The 24932-nt window shown below is 35.3% G+C and overlaps 1 protein-coding gene across 11 annotated transcripts in view; it reads right to left on the reverse strand.

Moving 5' to 3' along the window:
- Huwe1 (HECT, UBA and WWE domain containing E3 ubiquitin protein ligase 1) overlaps positions 1-24932 on the reverse strand; it is a 139373-nt gene that overhangs the window by 83860 nt on the left and 30581 nt on the right. For all 11 annotated transcript variants that reach the window (XM_047535471.1, XM_047535472.1, XM_047535469.1 and 8 more), the window contains 8 exons: positions 22657-22725; positions 18714-18812; positions 17925-18131; positions 16072-16224; positions 3414-3476; positions 1437-1514; positions 575-622; positions 426-494 (listed from right to left, as the gene is read on the reverse strand). In XM_047535471.1, the coding sequence (XP_047391427.1) occupies positions 426-494; positions 575-622; positions 1437-1514; positions 3414-3476; positions 16072-16224; positions 17925-18131; positions 18714-18812; positions 22657-22701 (762 nt within the window). In that variant the 5' untranslated portion in view covers positions 22702-22725. The remainder of the gene's footprint in view (positions 1-425; positions 495-574; positions 623-1436; positions 1515-3413; positions 3477-16071; positions 16225-17924; positions 18132-18713; positions 18813-22656; positions 22726-24932) is intronic.

Here is a 24932-nt window from a genome sequence, read left to right on the forward strand (position 1 = left end):
ATGCACAGAACTCCAACATCCCAAGGTAAGTCAAGAACCATCACTAAATGTATAGGTGATAAACAGGAGAAATTTAGCCCAAGTTTTGATTGCTATTAGTCAAATTAAGTATTTGAACACTGAAAAAATAAGCAGAAAATATTAACACAAACATTTTCTCCTAAATACAAAGTGCTGCAAAGTGTACAACTACTTAACGGTTAGGCGAGGCAGTTTACATTTTCCTCAAACTCTCCTACACACCAAGAAGTTATTAAGCATTGGTCTTATAAAAGATGAGGAACCTAAAAGCTCAGCAAGGTTAATTTGCCTATGTCTGACTCAAAATATGACATGCTTTCTGCTATGCTGTCTCCCTCCCCAATACTTACCATCAAACAGACTATCTGGACAACTAATACTATGGACATTTTTTAAACATATACCTGCTTATCCTTAGGAATGCTGTACATTTTGGTAAGAGATTCCATGATTTCAGAAGGGCTTTCTGAAATCTGCATTAGAAAAAAATATATAGTTAGAAATAAGAAGTCACTCAAACATTAAACAACTAGCTATCGAAGATCCTTCTTACCTTGTCAAGTTGCTCTATGTGAATATAATGTAGTGTGTTACTGGTTGTCTGAAATTAAAAAGGTAAAAGTGCTGTCAGGAGTCACTTAACATCATATGTTTCAAGACTGATCCAAAAAGAGATGTCACTCTTGGTTGAAGCCTAACGGAATACTCTTTAAAACTCAAGGTAACTTTAAACTCCTCCAAAACATCTATTTTACATATAGGATACTTGGAAGAAAGCGTCTTTTAAACTGATACTATTAAACAATAGAAAAACCCATGAACATTTCATAGACTTTGTTCCTTTTTAATCCTCAACTGATTTAATCTCCACAGGTTCAGTATTCATAGCAAAGGTTGTACCCATGAAAATATTCACTATCTGAAATACACTTTAGTTGTTTTCAAGGCAACATTAATCTATAAAGACTAAGTATTAGATACTGTAGGCAGAAGAAAAATAATTTTATTCACTAGACTCCTTCTAAACAAAACTGACTTAGTACCTCAAGGAATAGAGAATGGCGATGATTTAAGTAGAATCCTATATACAACATAATATAGAGACTTCGTGCAGTAAAGAAACCTGAACTATGAGAATTCTCTATGCAGGCTGTAAGAAAAACACAAGACATAGCAATGTCCCATATGATAGTCCTGGCTTTTGGCGGGCCACAATGTAAGTTAAGACCCAAACCTATCAGAGCTGAGCATGTAACAAGTACTTATTCCTGAGAAGCTGGTAGGTATACTTAGCTTAGGAGGGCAACAATGCAGCTCAACACATTTCCTTATTTAAAAATGAGGCATTCTAGAAAAGTCAACCCCAATTATGGCAGACCATAGACTCTATCAAAACAAGTCTGAGTAAGACTCACCCTTTTCTCGATTTTGACCTCAGCCCCAGGGTCTGCATAGAATTCAAAGTGTAGTGTAGTTGCACTGGGTGGATATTTCTGTGTACAAAAAAACATCAAAGAATAAGATACTGACTTTCAACTGGTATTAAACAAGGAAAACTCCCAACTCTCCCTCAAACTCCTAGCCACGTGTCCAACTCATTGTGGCGGAATAAGCAGCATACTTAGCACCTATACTGCCTTAACCTCCTTGACTTACAGCATGGCTCAAATGAGATTTGTTCCCAACAGAATCAGGTATCTGGTGCCCGAAGCTCCAAAAATCACCCCCATTTTTCACTTGTAAATTACTAGTAGTACTTTCAAGAGATAATTTATATTGCAGCTATTCTCAGGGGTGGGGCAGTCAGAAGAGCCAATGTGCAAGCAATAATGACAAAGATCCAAGAAAGAATGGAAAAATACTAGGGTCTAAGTGCCATCTAATGAATGGAAAATGACATGGAAACCTAGTTTTCTATCATCAGCCTTCTGAAATAACTTATTTGAAGTATTTCTCATGGGATATCTTTATGATACTAATTACTCTTTCTGTACCACTCTATACATCTCATGACGTGTTTTGCTGCAAAGGTACACACCAAGAGACCCTAACAATACAGCCTCTTCAATTCTAGAAAAGCAATACGACTCACAAAATTAGTACCAAAAACAGCATGCCCATTAAGACTTCTCCTTAAAAGAAATCAGAAGGAATGGTTGCCTCTAAAGATGAAGAATTTATCATTTGCATATCCCTTTACACTCTGAATTTTTAAACATGTCATGTATTACTTTCACTGAATGTACATATTATGCTTTTCAAAATTTCATGACATGCCAAATCTCAATAAATAAAAGGATGTACAATTTCCCTTTTTTTAATCTTTTGCAGTGCTAGGCTGGAACCCAGGATCCCACAGATGTTAGGCATGTGCTTTACCAAATGAGCTACATTTCCATCACGGGGGTATAATTTCCTAACACAGGCTAAGATTAAAACACATCATTCAAGTCTACTACAGTATACCAGTGTTTTGCCCAAGTGGCAAAGAATAATCTCAACATTCATAAAGATATTCAGAATGAAAAATCATTCTCAAAGTTATTTAGATTTAGATTTCAAACTCTAAATACTCTTAGACAACATTCATCTCCCATACTGCTAATATACATTCAAAACTACTAAAGAAAGTATACCAGTTTAGGTGGGAAACTAATCTGCTCTAATGTGTGGATTTCTGTGAACAGAAAAGGAGCCCTTCTCCTGGAAGTTGGGGACGCTTGATATGATAATTCACTATATTTTATCACATTCATTTCTTTTTTAATATTTTTAATTGTAGATGAACATAATATATTTATTTTTATGTGGTGCTGAGGACTGAACCCAGTGCCTCACATGAGCAAGGCAAGCGCTCTACCACTCAGCTACAGCCCCAGTCCCGTCACATTCATTTCTGCTCAACATGAACATGACAACTGTCAAGACAAACTAGGCAAAGAACTGTTATCAAAAATCCAACTAAGCCTGTGAGTCCACAATAACATTTCAAAGCAGAAGGGAAGATGGCCTGAACTCACAACCTGAGCCTAGGTGAAAGAGATGGGTAAACATGAAAGCATAGTGTTAAATTCTCAATAATCCTAATAGTAGAATTGCTTTCCAAATAGCCCCTCCTAAATACTGTCCAGAGTTCGGATAGTTCCCGTGTGACAATACAAGCAAATGTACTTTTAAGGTTTTTAAAATCACTTTCAAACCAATTCAACAAATGAAACTCCACTCAAGAAACGGGTATGAGCATACAGAGCTGTCTCTAAGATTCTTTATCTACTATCAACACAATGAGAGTCCAAGCATTGAGACTTCATATGCTGTTTACTTATTGTAAAGTAATATGTAGAAAGAGACCACAGCTCTGCCAAACACCCACATTCTAAAGGGTTACTTACCATCATATGTAAGTCTCTGCAACATTCTGCAAGTCCAAATCCATTCTCCTTTCCACCCCAGCTCTTGGAAAAGGAAAAAGACAGTGTAAAGACAATGTTTGTGGCCTTATGTGCTTATATGTACAGAATATTTTTAAGAGTATGTGGTTGTTTGCAGCATACTATTGAGAAGACATCTAATGTGAAGGTCAAACATAAAGAGGGAACAATATAAAAGCAAGAACTTAGAACTCAAAACAAGATGGTCTATCTAAAGGAGATTCCTTCAGTGAGATCAATTTCACAGTTCTATGCTGCTCCTGGTAAGAATGCAAGCAGCAACAGCCAGCCACTGCATTCCACATGCCTGTATCCATGCTTGCTGACAGTTCAGTAATATCCCATCAGGCCTACACTTACACACTGTCTTGCTCACCTTCCTCACCAGGGTGGAATCACTCACTTTCCATCACCTTTCTTTTTGAAGTGAGCTGGGTTGGCAGAAAATTCTGCCTTGTTTATTGTTCTACTTGGTCACCGAACTCTAACAAGTCACCAATAAGTTCCTGAACTAATGGGAATAATGTCTCAATTGTCTTCCAAATCCCAATCTTCAGCCATATAATGCTGCTTACATATTCAACGGCATTTGGAAATATCAATTACTTTAGCATTACGTTCATTATAGTATTTTAAGTCTAAATATTTGTCAGTCATCCTAGCTACAAATACATCAGTAAACTACTTCCGCACTTCCCTTCTGTAGGTAACTCGTGTCTGCCATGGTTCAAGCAAAAATGCTCCTTAAATCCATTTTATTCACCTGAATCCAGTGTGAGTCCCAATCACCTTGGATCTGGGATATCACTGGGTCCTAACACAGTGCATTCTCTCTACATCTAAATGTGTCCTCATTATTAAATGCTATTACTATTTTATTGACTTTCGATGAAGTCTTTAAAATAAACAGTGTAAGTCCTAAAGCTTCCATTCACAGAGGAATGGAATTATAGAATGCTACTTCTAATTAAACCTGGAGGAAAGGGGTCAAACAATCTTCCTATCCTTTGAGAAATAAGTATTTTCAAACTATTGGCAGCCTTTCTCACTTCAGATATCATATATGAAGCAAACAACAGAGAAAATGGTGACTATCTGACTAATTATCCAACGGATGGTACGCGATTTGTACCACTCTCAAGCACAGAAGACATTTTGTTACCTACAATGGATATATTAGAACATTAGGGCTTTCTTCTCTAGTGAAAACCCTACTAAGAAAGTCTGTCTGAAGACAGGTATATCCCCGACTCCCAGGTGGACTGTCCTGGGGGGAGTGATGACAGTGAAAATGGCAGAGTAGGGAACTCCAAGAAACCATGCTTTCACAAAAATAGTGAATGTGTTGACAAAAACCATCAGAATCAATTTTATCAAGACTCTACAAATGAATCAAGTTTACAGCAACCAGGAAATCCTTCATTAAGTAAAACAAAAACAGCTGAATCTCAGCATAAGCACTTTATATTAACTAGCTAACCTCACTCTAACCCACGCTTGCCAGCTCACAGTGGCTGAAGAGAAAAGTTCATATTGCTATAATGAGCACAGAAACCTTCAAATAACTGGTTGTTTCCACTGGTCTGGTGTACTCCTGAAGAACCAAAGGACTTGCCATTATTTAGCCTAATTTGGAACTCTCTCACAGGTGAGGAAAGAGAAGGCACTTGCTGAAAACATTTAATGATAAATGCATTTGGTTCCACATCCAGGGGCAAAGCATACAATCCCCAGCAAACAACAAACAACTGAAAAGGCTTGGGAAGAAAGGCTGGAGTATGAGATACTTAGCGGAATGAGAATTTTGGAAAGTTCCACACATTCCTGGGAACCCAAAAGGCCTTATCCATGACAAGGTTGGCACATTCTTTGAAAACACCCCAGAAGGTCCCTAGGCCCCATCTGACTGACCATCAGGCTCTGTGCAAAGAAGTAAGGGCTGGGGCAGGGTTGTAAACCTTTCTGGCAAAAGCATGCCCAACATACACACAGAGCTCATTGCAAAGACTGGATTATTTTAATTTATTTTTTTGGTTCTAGGTGTTTAAAGCAAATCACTAGATGACCACTAAACTACTATAACATAATTCAGTGGCAATACATAACACATACTTTATGAAATTATAGATGATCAATGATGTGTCAATGTATGACTTTTTAAAAATAATTTTTAAAAAATTTTTGGATGTTGATAAGACCTTTATTTTATTCATTTATTTATATGTGGTGCTGAGAATCAACCCAGTGCCTCACACATGCTAGGCAAGCACTCTACACTGAGTCACAGCCCTAGTCCCAAATTATGACTTTCTGATTTTGTGTTAGGCTCAAAAAATCCCCATGTAAGCTGAGGATTATCTGGAACCCACAATGACGGGACCTAATGATTTTAACTCTATAATAAGTTTATTGGGCCATACCCATTGTAAGCCAAGGAGCATTTATTTACAGTTCAGAAAAGCATTAAACAACTCCAACTGGAAGTAACAACAAATGCTGGGAGGGTTGAGAATCTGATTTCCAGGTGTGCCACATTTTAGCACTTGATATGTCCAATTTAAAAATAAATTTATAATGCATGTAAAGAAACAAGAGAAATGGCCCATACACAGAGAAAATGAATACAAACTATTCAAGAAATCAGGACATTGAATACAATGGACAAAGACAGAAAAAAATTATTTTAAAATATGCTAAAAGGAGATAAAGATATCATTACACATTCCCCCCACCCTGACACACACACACACACACACACACACACACACACACACAACTAAAGGAAATGACAAGAAGGATGTCTCACCAAACAAAGAGTATCAATAAAGAGATAGAATCTATAAAAAAGGAAGTGAAAAGGAATTCTGCAACTGAAAAGTACAATGACATAAATGAAAAATTTGTGAGGAGGTTCAGTGGAAGATGTGAGTAGGCAGAAGAAAAACAGTAAACATGAAAATAGGTCAACTGAGATTAAAGTAAAAAGAGTAGAAAGGAAAAATCTGATGGATTGGTGGAACCATCAAAAGTACCAACATATGCATCACAGTTTCAAGGAGGAGGAAGAGAAAGGGACAGAGATACCATTTTAAGAAATGATGAGAATTTTCCAAGTTTGACAAAAGATATGAATCTACAAATTCAAGTAGTTCAATAAACTTGAAGAATTTCAAACCTAGAGAACTGTACATTATAATGAAACTGACAGAGGCTAAAGACAAAGAGTATACTTTGAAAAGAGCAAGGGAAAAGGGACTTGTTAATAAGCACAAGGGATCTTCAGTAAGGACAACAGCTGGTTTTTCTCCAGAAACCAGGAATGCCTGAATGCAGTGGGGTGACATATTCAAAATGCTTCAAAAATTATTAACCAAGAATTCTATAACTTACACAACTATCCTAAAAATGAAGAACTTGAGAAATCCCAGATAAAGAAAAGCTGAGGGAAGCCAATAATCAGACCTGCCTAGAAGAAATGGTAAAGTGAAGTCCTTGAAGTAGAATTGAAAGGGTACTAGACAGAACTTGAATTCACTCTAAGAAATTAAGAACTTAACTACATAGATAAATTTTTAAAAACTCCATATTAATGTAGTTTTGGTTTAGAACTCTTTTTAAAATGTGCTGTTAAAGATAACTGTGAAACAATAAATATGAAATGGTGCTGATGCACACAAAATGTATAAAAATGTAATATGGATGAATTCAACAACATAAAAGGATAAAGGGAACTAGAGCTATGCAGGAGTTTTTATCTACTATTAAAAGCCAATTGGTATTAATTTAACATTGTATAAATTAATGCTTGCTATAATCCCCAGGGCAAGCACTAATAACTAGACAAAACCCAAACAAGAAAATACAAGACTTGAACAACACTAAATTAACTATACCTAGCAGACATATAAAGAATATTTCACCCAGCAATAGAATATACTTTATTTTCAAGATACATGGCATATTCTACAAGATAGACCATGTTAGGCCACCAAAAAACCCTCAACAAATTTAAAACAAATGAAATCAAGTATCTTCTCCAATGAAAACAGAAAAACATCAGAAATCTGTAATGGGAGAAGATCTGGAAAATTCACAAGTACATAGTAATTGAACAACACATTCTTAACAACCCACGGGTCAAAGAAGAAACAACAATGAAAATTAGAAAAGTCCTTAAGGTGAATGAAAACAAAACACAATATGCCATAAGTTAAAATATTGACCTGTTGTTATGTCTCATTGTTCCACATTTAGGACACCTATAAAAACTTATATTAGGCAGTATAAATAACACTTGCAGACTGTGGTTGTGACTCAGTGGTAGAATGGTTGCCTTGCATGTGTGAAGCACTGGGTTCAATCTTCAGCACCACATAAAAAATATACAAATAAAGGTATTGTGTCCATATATAATTAAAAATAAAAATATACATATACCACCTGCAATGATTTTGAAATAGTTCTTAAACTCTACACTTTAAAAAAAGGTCAACAATTAGATAATTTGAGAATATATACACTGCAGATTATGATTTCTAAACTATTTTAAGGCACCTGTGTCAATTTCATGGAATATTCACAGAAGTGAAATCTTGGGATCAATGAGTTAAAAATGAAATAACTCAAATCAGTAACTTAAAGCTAATGAACTAGAAAAAGAACCAATTAAACCCAAACCAAGCAGAAAGGAGAAAATTATAAACATCAGAGCAGAGATAAATACAAAACAAGAATCTCAACAATACCGTAAACTGGTTCTTTAAAATAATCTAACAAAAACACACAAATCTTTCACTAGACAGAGCAGGGAAAAAAGGTGTATTCTCTTGCTTTCATTTCATTTTAAACATGCATACAGGTAGGAGGAATCAGTGACCCAGCAATGATTTAAGAGGGGTCTATGCTCATCTTCAACATCATCAGGAACAAGTAACTGGATTTCTATGATATTTATCTCAAAAATGAGAAAATGATGTCTAAGGCACCCTTCTGAGAATTAAATGAGACAACAATGTGTAAAGTACAGGTGCAATATTTATTAAGAACTTAATGAAAAACACCTATTATAAAATATGGTCAACTATTCATGCATTAAAGGTATTCACTATGGCATTATTCATAATAGAAAAATATTAGAAATTACCCAAATAATGAGAAATATGAAGAAACCTGAGATAACCACTGTTGACATCATTTGACAGTATTTAAAATATTCACACACAGAAGAGGGTCATACTGTAATAGAAAAAAAATTTTCTTCTGTCATGGTATTAATCTCTTTCCTAAAAAGATCTTCCCCATTCCGAACAACATAAAAGCATGCAGTTATACTTTCTTTCTATCAATGCTTTTATAGATTCATGTTTTTAAACACTGAACTTTTTAATATATCCTAATTTTACACTGATGAGGTAGGATCTCTCTTAATTGCCCCTGGACAGTGAGGAAGTAGTTAAAATATCATTCATCAGCTGGGTGCAGTGGTGCACACAATGTAATCCCAGTGGCTCAGGAGGCTGGGGTTGGAGGATTGTGAGTTCAAAGTGAGCCTCAGCAATTTAGCAAGGCCCAAAGCAACTTAGTGAACCGTGTCCCTAAATAAAATATTTTAAAAAGGGCTATGGATGTGGCTCAGTGGTTAAGCACTCTTGGGTTCAATCAGTGGTACCTAAATAAATAACATTCATCAAATAATATATTTTCTTTCTGATAATATGAAATGCCATCTTTACCATAAATAAGTACTTCATTACATTCCCAGTATTTTCTTGATTATTCCCAGGCTTCCAGTGAAGACATGTAATTTGCTGAAAACCACAGGATAAGGATGTACAAAGGATAGAGACAATATAGAAGAGACAGGGAAGTCAAACTAAAGATGTAAATTTACAAGGCAGAATAAGCTTAAAAGCCTTCATCTGCACAATTACTTTCCTTTTATTGTTTCCATTGTCCCACCTTTAGAATATTTATTTGTTTCCACATGTCTAACTTTTGTGATCTAATAAAAACCAAGTCACTCTAATTTGAACGTTATAAGCTTATATCCTTAAAAAAAAAAAAGGCCAACCCAACCTTGATTCATGAAAGGTGATTGCTACATTTATGAGATAGTACCATTGTATTAAATATAAAAAACAAATTCTTAAAAACTTTTACAAAGTTAATGTGGGATAACACCAATGCTAACAAATTTAGTAAATGAACCTAGATAATAAAACTACATGTATCATGAGCTGATTCATTTAATGAAATATACATAATAAAGACTAAGAAGAAGTACCAAAATGATAAAAGCATGATTATAAATATTCTTCTGTGTATTTCTACATTTTTAAAATACTGACACATTTTTATTAGAAGAAAAATTTGTTTTGCCAGCAAGATGAATCTACGTAATGTTGATTATTCTAGGGTACTATTCCGAGTAACACAAGATATTATAGATTTCCATGATAATATTATAGATATTATCATTTCCATTTTACAGTTAGAGAAACTGATTTTAATTTGATTTACTGACAGAATTAAGCCTTGATTGCTCAACATGTAAGTAAATGCATGTGTACTGCACAAAGCACAATGACAAAGGTATTCAGATCCAGGAGGCTGACTAAAATATGAAAAGACATAAACCAGGATTTCCATTAGTATCATTGCTATAAGAACTGGTGTCATATATCCGAAGATATGGGCAAGGCAGCCTGTATCAGAAAGTTATACTTTGAGAAATTCTATATTTTAGAAAACATTAATGTTCTGAATTTTAACGGGGGTGTGTGTGAAATGTAAGTTCACTTTATGCTTTGAAAATAGTCCTTGCTGCTTGGACACTGCAACTTATTTTCAAAACAGACACATTTTTCTTCCTCTCTCCCTGCTCCTCCCTAATCTCAGAGAAAACAGGATTATCTTTTTTCCCTATCCTAGACAGAGTTATCTGTCCTTCAGCACATACCCACCATAGGAATGAAGTAAACCAGACTTTGGGGATGGCACCAGAAGAGTTCCAAAATGACTACGCTATCTCCCAAATTAAGGAGAATTACAACTCTAACAGAAACACGTGGAATGTAGCCTTAGAATCACCTCTTTAAAACACCTCTGCTCCTGCTGATGGGCAGAATCACAGCCTCTGGGACAGGAGTTCCCTGTGTTTCTCCTTTACTAGAAAAGTAGTACCAACTTTTTCCTTTTTCTCAAAAAATAAAAAAAATTGAGGGGTACTGGTAATGGGAGCTACTTTTACTAAACCCATAGGATACTATCTTCCCCCAAATCTGCAAGATTCTTTTACCATATTAGCACACCAAAAAACCAAGAACACACAAATATATTACAAAGGCAACAATGTACTACACCTGTCAAGATTCCAAATTGTCTAGGACTAGAAAACAACCTTGATCTATATACTCTCTGTTAGCCCAATCCAGAACAAAGAGCAGTACACCTGTCAAAGGCAAAAGTATTCCAAAATACAAAGGAACAAAAATCAATCATTTAAGTGATCTTTTCTGGTGGTACAATGATCTAAGGTAATTCAGGAAGTCTGAACTACCTCCCCACAAAGATTCATATTTTAATATTCATGTGTGTCATTTGAAAGTACATTCTGCACCTTAACCTTTACTTTATGAATTGTCAGAACATTCAATGTAATGAAGATATGAAATGGTGATAAACAGTTTCTAAAAGTAGGCTGATTTCTGTTAGGTGATATTGTGGCTCTAAATGAAGTACAAAATTAATGTAGAGTCCTCTTCTATTAAATGTAAAGCTTACTCTGAAATCTCAAAAAGATCACATTGTGTAGCCCTTGGAAAGGATGACCCGAGTAAGCAAATAAATCAGGATTCAAATCAGTTTCATCAATTCCTCAATGTGATGATTTATAAGGAATTTGCTTCACCTTGGGAAATCCCACACTCCTCATCTGTAAAATGGAGATAATCCTAATCTCAGAGTGTTAAGGAGTATATATTAATGAGTATGAAATAAGGTAATCGTTTATTAAAAGAAAGTATGATGGAGTATACGTCATTAGAATATAATATCTGCACAAAGTCACCACCAATTCTTATACATAACTGTCAAAGTAATGTAATATATACATTCTACCTAGAAAATATATTAAGAGGGCTGGGGATATAGCTCAGTTGGTAGAGTGCTTGCCTTGCAAGCACAAAGCCCTGGGTTCAATCCCCACCACCACCAAAAAAAGTGTGTGTGTGTGTGTGTGTGTGTGTGTGTGTGTGTGTGTGTGTATAGCATTTTCTTTTGTCTATGTATATGTAGTTTTACTTTTAGACTTTGAAAAACTATAAATAGGTAACTTCAACTCACAATTTTTTTGCTTAGAGAGCATTTCAGTTAGATCTTGCGATACATGGGTGTATGCTACTTAAACAGGTATCTCAAAGTGTTTTCAAACAAGGATACAATATGAATCCTTAAGCATATGTTTTTGCACATATTTAAATACATCTGTAATACAGTTTCCTTAAGAGGGAACTACTGGATAAAATAAAACACATTTTAAAGTGAGAGATGCTGCCAAAAACTTTACAAAAGGTTATTCATACACCAACAGACTGTACTTGTTTCCCACAAACATAGCCAATGAAATATTACTGCCAGTTTCATGGTTAAACATCACCTCACTTCACTGTACATTTTCCAGTTATTTCTAGTGTAATCTTTTCATGTTTTCTTGACCAAATTTAAATACTGAATACTCTTCTGTGAACTATCTGTTCATATGCTCTTGCACATTTTTCTGTTACTTCATTTTATTGATTTGTAGCTGTTTACATGTTATTCCCTCATTGTATTAACTATCTAATCATAAAGAAGTTCAAAATTTTCACATAATCAAATCTGTCAGCATTTTTAATATGGTTTCTACTTCCCGACTCCCCTAGAAACCTTTCTATATCAAAGATGTTAAAAAGTGATATTTACCTCTAAATAAATGTTCCTAGGATTTATGTGGTAGAAGAAAGGGTCTAAACACATTTTCCCCTCCAATAGCCTACTGCCCAGTTTTCATTATAAGAAAGATGAGACTTACAATATCCTTCTGAAGATGTTTGTCCATTTCTGTACCAACTGTAAAACTTTTTAAAATAGCTGTGGCTATAAATTTTGTTATCAGATATAGTAAATAACCCTGATTCAGATATTTTCTGGTTCATAGAATAGATCTCCACTTAGTCAGTCTGATTAAGTGCATTCTTTTGTTGTCTGTTCAACATATTCACTCACACAGTTTGATGAAGGCATTCTTTTGCTCCTACTAGTTAACTAACTGTATAGGTATCAAGTTAGGTGTGTGTCTCCCCAAACTCATATTATGTCTGTTGTATGTATTATAATTATATAATTTCTAGCACTTTGTAAAACAATGATTTAAATGAGAAAGAGAACTATTCTATGTAAACTAAGGGGAATTATTTCATTAAGACTAAACTGTCCAGGATCTGAGTTCAATCCCCAACACTGGGAGAAAAAAAAAACTAATAGACAAGGTACTAAATGCAAAAGGAGTTGTCAAATTAAGGAGGAAAGATTCAGGGGCAAAAAAAAAAAAAAAAAAAAAAAAGGACTATTTATTCAGGTTCATTTACAAGTATCTTTAGATTGTTACATCAGGTTAAAGAAATCGCAGGTAACAGACATTCTTACTCTAAGTCAAGTACTTGGTCCTAAAACAAAAAGATGAGGTAGGGAAATGGCATGTGCTTTAGTCTTTAAAAAGCAGTATAAAACAATTACTTTTAAATAATTAACCTACCACCTGTTGATTCTGATTTCATCAAAGAGGCCTTTTACTGTATTCAATGTTTCCATACAAAAAATGTTATGTCTCTATTTCAATTATCTTTTAAATCAAAAACCAAATGTCTACTGCTCTAACAGAAATTAAATATTGCTGGTTATATTTATTTTCTTTTACTCATTTATATAACCATCTATCCCATTATTGCTCATTTGGATTACTTTTCCCTGCCACCGGCAATACTTTTAACTTCACACACACACCCCCTTTATCTTTTCTTGAAAAGATAATGCTTCAGGTGCACACATTACAAGTTTCAGAAATAGTATTGAGCATTACACTTTTTTTTTCCCACCAAGAACTGTTTAAAAGCTGCTGAGATTCCTGTGTGTATTATTTGGTTCATTGCTTCTATCTGCTACATATTACAGGGGTCATGTACCACTTTTTACTTATTTAATCTACTTATGACAGATCCTAGGAAGACTGCAACTCTTCCCTACTACAAACAATGACATAATATTCTGACAGATGTCACATTCGTGGAATAAGATACCATCTTTGTGATATATACCCAGAAGTATCAGTCTACATTCCTATCAGCAATATATAAGGGTTCCTATAGCCTCGCATACCTGTCAATACTTCCCATTAAACAGTTTTCTAATTTTTGCTATTTGATGCTTTCATATTGCTGTATTTTTATTTCTCTATTAATGAGTTTGAGCATCAACTCACATGCTGGATTTCCTAGTATCTAATACAAATTTAGATTTCCTGGTAAATTCCTTTCTGTATCTTCTGTCTGTTTACTCTTGTTGATTTGGAGGAATTCTTTGGATAAACAACGTTAATGGTCCTGTGTCAGTTTTTAAACAGCGTTAAATACCTCTCAACCTATCATAGGTCTGTTGAAGTCTTTGGCAGTGCTGTTTAATTTTGTCTACAGAACAGGCGCTGTTCAATCAAATGTCTGAAAGTATTATGGGTTTATGATAAAAATGAGTCTGTACCACAATGTTATTTAACCACTTCAATAAGCAGGCTATTTAATACAAGTGACATCTTTCTCAGTGAAGGTAGATGGTATTGATTTACATTCCGCTCTATGTGCCTAAGAAGTAGCATTGAGCAATGACGTTTTTCACTGAAAAGGAAGTCTCAATTTTTTATTATAAAATTCAAAAATTTACCTTTTGGTTTATTCTTTAATGATTTAAATTCCTTCCACACCAAGAGATCACACATTATCTTTTCTTAAATTTATAAGTTTTATCAATAGGGCTTACTTCATAGATACTAGTTCATACTGTGATTTTTTTTTCCCCTTTTGGTACAAGGAATTGAACTATTGAGCCAAATCCCCAGCACTTTTTGTCTTTTATTTAGAGACAGGGTCTTGACGAGTTGCTTAAAGCCTCACTAAATTGCTGAGATTGGCTTTGTAATCACAATCTTCCTGCCAGGGCCTTGAGAGTCTCTGGGATTACAGTCGTGCAACACCACGTCCAGCTGAATTTGGTCCTTTCAACCAATCATCTCTTTATTGATTATTACTAGTAATACAAACAGAAGCCAACTGTTTCTATATATTGATCTTTTTCATGACTACCTCATTATTACTTCTATTAATTTGAATAGTTTTGGTTTTCTCATCAGAAAACCAAAAGACTAACCCTATCACCTACAACTAAGAAATTCCCCTTTTATGCAGTCTTCATTTCTTTTCTCTTGTATTGGTTAGGAACTCTAATACAAATTTAGATGGAAGAAATGACAATAAATAAATTTAAGATTTCTTTTCCTAGCTTCCTCAGAGTTTATATTACTATTTTAATGTGCTGAATTTTATCAAGTGATTCTGAAGCATCAATTGAGGTACAGATTCTTTTTCCTTTTAAATGTTACTTGGAGATCCAACGTTGAACTGCCTCGCATTTTTTAATAATGTAAGGAAATGTTTACCTACGTTAAGAAAACTGATTGTGGGGGTAAGAGTTACTAACTCAGTGGCAGAGTGCTCGAGCAGCATGTGTGAAGCCCTGGGTTCAATTCCCCAGTCCAACTAAAAAAATAAGTAAAATTTAAAAATATAAAAGGAAAACGGGTCCATCTCTATATATATATTATTCATGAATTAAGAAGTAAAAATGCTCAAATTTTAAAAGAGACCCTACTGGAGTAAATTAAGGGTGACTGTTATGGTGTTTACTCTATACTTTCTCTCATATGTCCTAGAATTTTTGCTATACAAGTTACATTTATAATCATACAAAAATGATTTTAAGTCATCATAGCCCCAAAATTATGTGTTGTTAATTATGTCAGTATTGAGGTAACCATTAAATTACCTTTTAAAAACCAGTCTTTACATTTTTCTTCTAAGAAAACATTCTATCAGTGGCTCGAAACTGGAGTATATATTATCAATGAGTCTCTAGGAATACTGGAAAATAGCTTGATAGAGTTGAACATTCCTGTAAGAGCTTCTGACTTACAAGCATTACTATTACAAACTAACTATTAACAACAGCACTAATTATTATATGCTTTGCTTTTACAGAGGCTGGCTTTGAACTTGTGATCCTCCTGCCTCAGTCTCCTGAGCTACTGGGATTATAGTTGTGCACCATCACACCCAGTCAAAATTATTTCTTAATAACTGAGACCCCTTAGCTTTTTTGTGGGGGGATTTGGCTATTGCCCCAAATAGCTCTGTTCCACTAAGCTAAGAAAGGTAACACAGAGAATTCTAATCCACTTTGACACTACATGAAACACCTGTTGAAAAGACTGCACATTCTAAATTTTTGAGTTCTTCCGCTCTTCACCCCAACTCACCTCTGCCAAATGTTGCAACCGTGTTAGCAGTGGGGTCCTCTTGTCAGATCCAAGACGTGTGATGTAGTTTGATCTTTTGCTAAATACATATAGAAGGTTAAGGACTGCCAGCACCACTTGCATATCAGAGGAAGCCAATAAAGTTGTCAAATGCTATAGGGACAAAACAGGGCAAAGTTCAAGGAATCAGGCACACACAACCCTGAAAACTTAAAATGTCAATGTAATGCAATTGTCAACATTCACAAAGCTATCAATAAGTTTATTCACAATATTAAAAAAGTGTAAATATTTGAGAATCTGTATCATCCAACCTTGTCCAAAGGAGTTTATAATTTAGCAACTGGCCACAAAGCTCAAGAAAAGTAAAAACTGTAAATAGCAACTCAAAATTGGACAGATATCCCCACAGGAAGAAAGAGATTACAAGAGAAAAATGTGATATAATACACATGTGGAATTCAAGAACAGTAAGTTTCCAACTAGACTGAAAGTATTATGAAAGATAATTCTATACTCCTATTATGATTTATGACAAATATTAAAACATAGTGTCCTTCAAATAGAAGCAAAAGATATCAATAGCTGGTGGCAATTATGTAAACTAAGGCTATTACATTATAGTGTATGCTTAAAACTAGACCGAGAATAACTATTTTGATTCTTAAACACTTTATCCCAATTCTTTTCCCTAGATATTTTCTTTCTGATTAATTGCTGATTCTGATTCCTTGGGAAAATTAATACAAATTAATACACCTAAAAATAACAGGGTACCTAACTAATGGAGATGAAAAGTCCAACGTTGATCTACAGTGAAAGAATTTCTTTCTAAGTGATTTTTGACCAAACCAAAATCTCACTGAATGCTTTGCCTACTTCAAGAAGATAGAGAATGCTATGAATATAGATGGCCTTTCATATCTGTGGGTCTTGCATCCACTGATTCAATCAACCATGAATTGGAAATATTTTTTTAAATGCATCTGTACCAAACACGCACACTTTTTCCTTATCAGTATTCCCTAACAATATACATTGCATTTACATTGTTAGGTAGTGTAAGAAATCTAGAAATGATTTAAACTATATGGGAAGATGCAGTTGTAAGCAAATATCATACCATTTTATACAAGGAACCAAAGAGACCGCAGATTTTGGTATATGCAGGAGGTCCTGGAACTAATACCCTCATAGACACTGAGAGAGGACTGTATATATTTTGGGGAGGTCATGGGAGAATAGAGAAATAATTGAAAAGCAGTATGAAGTAAAAACCTAAAAGAATCGTAAATACGGGCTGGGGATATAGCTCAGTTGGTAGAGTGCTTGCCTTGCAAGCATAAGGCCCTGGGTTCAAATCCCCAGCACCGCAAAAAAAAAAAAAAAAGAATCGTAAATACATTAACACCGTAACAAAATCCAATTATTCCTAATAGTTTAAAAGTAATCTGGAGTTTATCTAATAAACTGGAACAAAGATCAATTTCTACAAATTCCCTAGAATACTTCAATACATGTACTACAATTCTCACTCATTTCTTGAATTTTGAAAAGGTAGGGCTGAAGGCAACATTACAGAACCTTTCAATCAACCCAAGAGGGGTAATATCTATACCCATGAAATATCATACCATTCTCTCTTTCTCTCTTTAAGAAGTGCTGGGGACTGAACCTAGGTAGTACACTACCACTGAGCTACACCCTCAGTCCTTACCATTACCTTCGATAATGAAAAACCCAGAGCTCCATAATGAAAAGGACAGAAGTGAGCATCAGAGAAAAATAGCAATTACCATGGATATACACAACTCTAGTTAAGAACACATTACACAGGCTTGGACCTTCCCTACCTCTATGGAACTGTACAGATGCCGGGAAAAGCTGTACTCGATGAGTAAGGCTGTGAAGTTCAACACAGCCAAGAGAAGCATTTTTAGCTGCTCTCTTTCTGGCCTATCACATACAAGCATCCATGACATGTTTTCCACTGTTTGTCCAGCATCTGCCAGAATTCCATCAAAGCGGTCCAATAGGTCCACCCAGTGATATAACTCGCACTGGAGAGAGAGGAGAAAGAGGATTTAAAAATATGAGAAAGCACTGCATGGGTACTTTGTTTACAAGAGACTACTAAGCATGATGCCTAGACAAGTTCATTTCCCACCTCTGCCCATGAGAACATCATACTCTGAGTAAAATGGCAAAAGTTCATTGTTACATATCCATTGAAGTAACATACTACCACTGGTAAACATCACAAAATCCCTAAAGATACATCTTCAGAGGGAGAATCCTGACTAACTACATTCTGAATCTATAATGACAAGGAATGTCCCCAGCAGAACCCATTTTATCCAATGTTCACTTTTAGAGCTGTCTGAAGAATATTCTTTTAAACTAAAAGTAAAAATCCAAGGACTATCTCAAACTCTTTACACAATGTGCAAGCATTCCTCATTCTCAGCTATAGAATTTTCTTGGCAACCATTCGGGATAAAACCCACTAGTCTAGGGCTCTTCTACAAACACCCTAGATGCTACTTAGTAAGTACTGAATCAGACTACCCCATTGTTGTTTCTCTTCCCATAGTACACACAAAATGATCAGTACAGTCTTTTGAGAGAATACATTCACATACCTTTCCAATGTTCCATGTTTTGATTTGTTGTAGTTCCAAGAGGAGTTGCTCATCATTACAAACTTTGAGCTTGTCTATTAAGGCTCTGCAGTCTGCAGGCTGAGAAAAACAAAAAAGAATACACAAAAGGTGCTTTGGAATGAGGAAGACACATGAGGGAGAACAGTAAAAGTAACCCTTGAAACCACACAGTAACTTTTTTTTTTTTTTTTTTTTTTGCGGTGCTGGGGATCGAACCCAGGGATCTGCGCTTGCAAGGCAAGCACTTTACCAACTGAGCTATCTCCCCAGCCCACACAGTAACTTTTGCTTACATGAAACCAGAGATTTGCCAGATGGTCACTTGGTTAAAATGGAACCCTTGTGAAGAAACACTACTTTCCTTTATGAAGAAATACTGTTTTCACCCCAACAACCCATCTATGCACTTTAAAAAAAACCTGGATAAACCTATAGACAAACTAGGTGGAAGGGTACAGACAGCAGACAAAAGGAAACAAGCTAAACATCTACCTAAACAAACAAAATTAAGGAATCTGGACCATGGTCTGAAACAGAGTTTCTGGTGAGGTATGTTGAAACAGAAAAGCCCAAGAGTTAAAGGAGAAGAGTGTCAATGGCTATATTTTTCTCAACAATAAATTCCTCCAACTGTAAGAAAGCAAAGAGCTTCTGAATTTTATAAAATTAAGACTCCATTCTTACTCAGGGTTCCCATTCACATACATTCCTGTTCTCCTGTATTGATAAATGGGATTGTCAGGTAAGGAGGAGGGGATTGAGAGTTTACAGTAAATTTTCCAAAAATGGAAAGGAGAAATGAGGGGCTGGCAGGAAGAAGCATTCCATTCATGGATGGCAGCTGGGAGAAGTGACTACACTTGTTCTTTAACTCTTAAAGGCAGTATGATGTCCTGGGAACATGCCCACATTTAGAACCAAACAAATTTGGGTTCAGTTTTTGTTTTATGTTTACTAAGCTGTTAGATCATGAGCAAGTCCAACCTCTCAGTCAGTTTTCTTATCAGGAAAACAGATTTACTAGCTACCTTGGAGATGAAGTTCAAGTATCTGCCACATAAAGTACTTATCTCATATAATAAAGAACTTATATGTTGAAAGAAGGCTTGCTATTTCAAAAACCATGGGCTCTGAATCTCAGCATCCTTTTCTACAAAATGAAATAATACCACATGTATATTTAGCAATGCTACTGCACGATTTAAACTACAGTAAATTTATTTTTGGCATCTAATACAGAATGTGGAATACAAAAGGGACTTACAAAATGATGGTTTCCCTTTAAGTCAAACCCTCCACTTTTCCTCCCCCTAAAGTAAACATTAAGATTTTATCTCAAATTTTTGTGATAATTAAACATATATAAAGTGTATGACACAAAATTTTTCCATAAACCAGGCCTGCACTTTTACCTACAGGTTGGGGAAGAGGCAAAGCAGCAGAGATAACATGAGAAATGTGAACCATCTGCTGGATTTACTTTTTTTTTTTTTCTTAACTTGCCTTCTGGATTTACTTCAGCCCAGTATCAAACATACTGCTTCCACTTCTAATGGAATGAAGCTACACAAATCACATTTTATGATTATGTGGGTTAAATTATATCCATTTCAGGGTGTATTATTCGTGTGTCCAGTAATCGAGCATTCAATAAGGCCCAGAAATAAGACAGAAGCTAACATTTTTTTAAAGTGAACTCTAAGGGGTCTTAGCTGATTCTAGCATAAGACACTTGAAAGGCACTACATAGTATCATTGGCTAAGACTTAAGTCAAGCATATGGGTCTACTGGGTCTTAATGCACAACTGGAAGGACAGCTTGCATCACAGCCTGGACCTTTGGACAGAATCATTTTTAGCTCCAGGTTTCACCAACATTTCAGCATTGTCCAATGAATTACCCAGTAAGTAGACCAGAACAGCAGGCCCACATGTTGGCTCCAAATCCAAAGAGACGTGTGTGTGCCGCAACTCGTCACTCATTTTTAAAGAGATGCTCATTTTTTAAGAGACATTCCAATGTTCCCCACACTCCTAGACTCTTACCAACTCTCCTACTGTAACAGGCCCTCAAACTTTCAAAGGGTTCATATCTGATTCTAGCACACGTCTCAGCATCTAAGGTGCCTGTTTTTTTCTGTTCACAGGATCCAGTTAGCACAACAGCATATTTACCATCTTGTCCATGCTACATAAATGCAAACAAGTCAGGCACACATAGTGGCACATGCATGTAATCCCAGTGGCTTGGGAAGCTGAGGCAGGAGGATCATGAGTTCAAAGCTAGCCTCAGCACCTTAGCACAGTCCTAAAGCAACACAGTGAGACCCTGTCTCTAAATATATTTTTAAAGGGCTGGGGATGTGGTTCATTGGTTAAGCACCACTGGATTCAATCCCTGGTACCACCTCTCCACGCCCCCACAAATAAAAGCAAACGTGTGATTTTCCTTCCTTATGGTAATGTGAATGATAACTCTTGTTACTTTACTAGCTACACACCAGAGTTTACGTTGATTTATTCCAATAAATATCAAATCTAAGGGAAAATTATCTTCATTGTTGCCCATATACAAAGAGATCAATTAAAAACCTTTCTTAAAAATAATACCTAGTATTGGCCACAGTAAGGGAAATTGGGCCCTCTTGTATGCAGCTTGAAAAAATGGGCAACTGAAGCCTTAAAAACACAGTCAGTGACTTGAAAATCCCACTTCTAGGGTTTTATTCTGCTGGTATCTAGGAAGTATGCACCAGCAATCTATAGATAAATGTGACTCCAAGAGCAATCTCTTAAAATTCACAAAGTTAAAAAAAATTAAATTTGCATTTCTGATTATCTATAAGTTCCAACCTTTTTAAGTGCCACATATAAATAAATAAAGGTTCATCAATGACAAAAAAATTAAAAAATGAAACACTGGCCTCAGTCCTAATAAGTCATATTCCTTGCTTGTATAATTTTATCAAAATGGATTCTACTATCATGTATAATTAAGAACCAATAAAAAATAAGGAAAAAAATCCACTGACCTCAGAAGAAAATTAGTATGTATTACCACTATCATCTTGAAAAAAAAAACAAAACCAAGAATGATCCACAAGCTGGGCATAGTGGCACATGCCTGTAATCCCAGCGGCTCCAGAGGCTGAGATAGGACAATCAAGAGTTCAAAGCCAACCTCAGCAAATACAAGGCACTAGCGGGGTAGGGTTGTGTCTCAGTGGTAAAGCACTTGACAAGCATGTATGAGAGGCACTTGTTTCGATTCTCGGTAACACATGAAAACTAAATAAATAAAATAAAGATTTTTTTTAAAAGTGATGGCACTAAGCAACTGAATGAAACCCTGTCTCTAAGTAAAAATACAAAATAGGGCTGGGGTGTGGCTCAGTGGTCAAGTGGCCCTATGTTCAATCCCTAGTACCCAAAAAAGAAAAAGATTCAACAGCTATAGTCAGAATTTGAATCTACAGGTACTTTTTCACTTTTTCCATTGTACCATACTGCCTTTCAATGCATAGGAATAACAGCTTGAAAATCTATGTCAGGTACACATGGTTACAAAGTACTATGCCAGTGGTCACATTGCATTGGTCACTTGACCATTCATTTTGTGGGGTTTTTTTTTTTTTTTGAGCAGGAATGTTGTACTGGGGATTGAACTCTGGGGCGCTCAACCACTGAGCCACATCCCCAGCCCTATTTTGTATTTTATTTAGAGACAGGGTCTCAAGAATTGCTTAGCACCTTGCTTTGAGTTTGCAATCCTCCTGCCTCAGCCTCCTGAGTCACTGGCATTATAGGCATTTTAAGTTTTTTTTTTTTTAATCATGAAAAGTTCTAAATGAAATCTGTTTCAAAACAAATTACTGGTTTTTTTCCTAAAATGAAAAAAACAGGCAAACTTTTGGATACTTACAGCCTCAGTAGGTGTCTTTTTCAGTTTAGTCCTGTCTACTTTCATGTTTTCAATTTTCTGCTTTATGATCTGAAAAAAACAATTCCCAAAGAAATTAGAACTTAAAAGTTGCAATCCTGAGCTCTACAAGCTTACACATACACAATATAGAATGAGGAGCATATGAAATGCTTAAAAGTAACAACACTAGGGTTGCAATGCTATGCCAAATCATAGACACAGCTATGAAGTTGTGAGGGTGAATCTCCTCAGGGGCCGGAACTATAGCTCCTTGCCTCCTATGTGTGAGGCACTTGGTTCTATCCTCAGTACAAGAAAGAAAGGAAAGAAAGATAGATGGATATTATGTCCATCTACAACTTAAAAATATTTTTAAAAAGGGTGTAACACACTGTATTATTCCACTTTAAAAAAAGAATCTCCTCAGATGAAACTAGCCCATATCCCTATGTTACAGAAGTCTGAAGTCAAATTAAGCCAAAACAATACAATTTTCTTTCTTTTACATGGATCTCAAGCAATTAGTTGAAAATACAAGTGTACAATGTTTACAACTAAGGATGGAAGACCCCCACTACAGTCCTGCAATTTTAGCAATTCTACCTCTAGAAATTTATCTAAAGAACATAGAATGGATGTACACAAATATTTGACCACAAGAATTTATATTGTATGACCATATATAATAGTGGAATATTGTAAAGGACCAAATATCCAAAAGAGAATTGGTTAAAAATGGAATTGTTATGTAGCTGTTAAAATACTGAATAAAATTTAAGAGATACTTGCAATAAAATAAAAAGGTTACAACATAGAATATACAATATAAACTTGGTTTAAAGAAAACAACTTAGGATGCAGCAAAATGTTAATTCGTTGCAAAACAAGGATTATGCATGCATATTTTAGCAATATGCTTCTTTTACTGCTTTTACCAATAAAAATGTTAGTTGTGTCTTAAGAACAAAAGGCAATACATTATTTTTTAATTCTGTCCTGAGCATAGAAAACAATCACTTTAGTAAAGTCATATAATTTGGAGGGCTATAAGGCCTTCAAATAATAGCCTGATTGGATCCACACTATAATCTCTTAGTGATCTCTGAGAATGGACAAATTTTCAGGCACAGAGGTAGAGGGACATTGCAGGTTCTTTATTAAAGGAAAGAAAAAAAAGATTCTGCAAGTAAAAATGTACTTGTTATGTAGCAATCACCAGAGGTCAATGTCCTCCTACAAAGGTTACCATAATAAAAAGGTGACAGAGTTTAAGTACAAATTTCTGGCAGTCTTTGGCCTAAATTCAGTTCAATATATTCAGTACTGTAAAAATAGCTTGCATTTGTCCATATAACCTGTGTCCATTCAATCGATGGGCATTTACTAAGAGTTGGTAAAAAAAATCCAGAATACATTCTAATTCTGAAACATTTCAGTTTCGTTCAATTTCATTTATCTATTTTGGTACCGAGGATTGAAGCCGGGGCCACACTGACATCCCGGGTGCTTTCTTTAACAAAATTTTGACACAGGTTCTTGCTAAATTGCTCAGGCTGGCCTCTAATTTGCAATCCTCTTGCCTCAACCTCCAAAGTCACTGGGATTACAGATGTGCATCATCGAGCCCAACTAAACTAAAAAAATTTATTTTTAATTGAAATATGATAATTGTACATACTAATGGAGTACACTGTGCTATTTTGGTGCAGGCATACAATTTTGGTGTAATCATCAAATAGGGTACTTAACATCCATTATTTCAAACATCTATCTATCTAAAATGTTTCTACAGAGGAAAAAAAAAGATATTTTCCCTCTACTATTGGTATTTGGGATATTTAATTCAGGATTACATTAAAAAAATTTACACTGGTTACACCTGTACACACTTGTAATCTCAGCAGCTCCAGAGGCTAAAGCAGAAGGATCACGAGTTCAAAGTCAGCCTCAGCAATTTAATGAGGCCCTGAGTAACTTAGACCCTTTCTCAAAATAAAAGATTAAAAGGGCTAGGGATGTTGCTCAGTGGTTAGGCACCCCTGGGTTCAATTCCCAGTTTAAACACACACACACACACACACACACACACACACACACACACACAAAAAAAAAAAAAAAAAAAAAAACCTTACCTCAGCAACTAATACAAAATTAACAAAACACCTGCTTCCAACTTCATCCGTGCAGGGAAAACTATATAAACTTTTTTTTTCCTTTGCTTACAAAACTTCCTACATCCACTGCTTATAGCAAGGGGCTGTCACATTATTGGGACT

The sequence above is a fragment of the Sciurus carolinensis genome, chromosome X (genome assembly GCF_902686445.1).
Source record: "Sciurus carolinensis chromosome X, mSciCar1.2, whole genome shotgun sequence".
Classification (NCBI taxonomy): domain Eukaryota; kingdom Metazoa; phylum Chordata; class Mammalia; order Rodentia; family Sciuridae; genus Sciurus; species Sciurus carolinensis.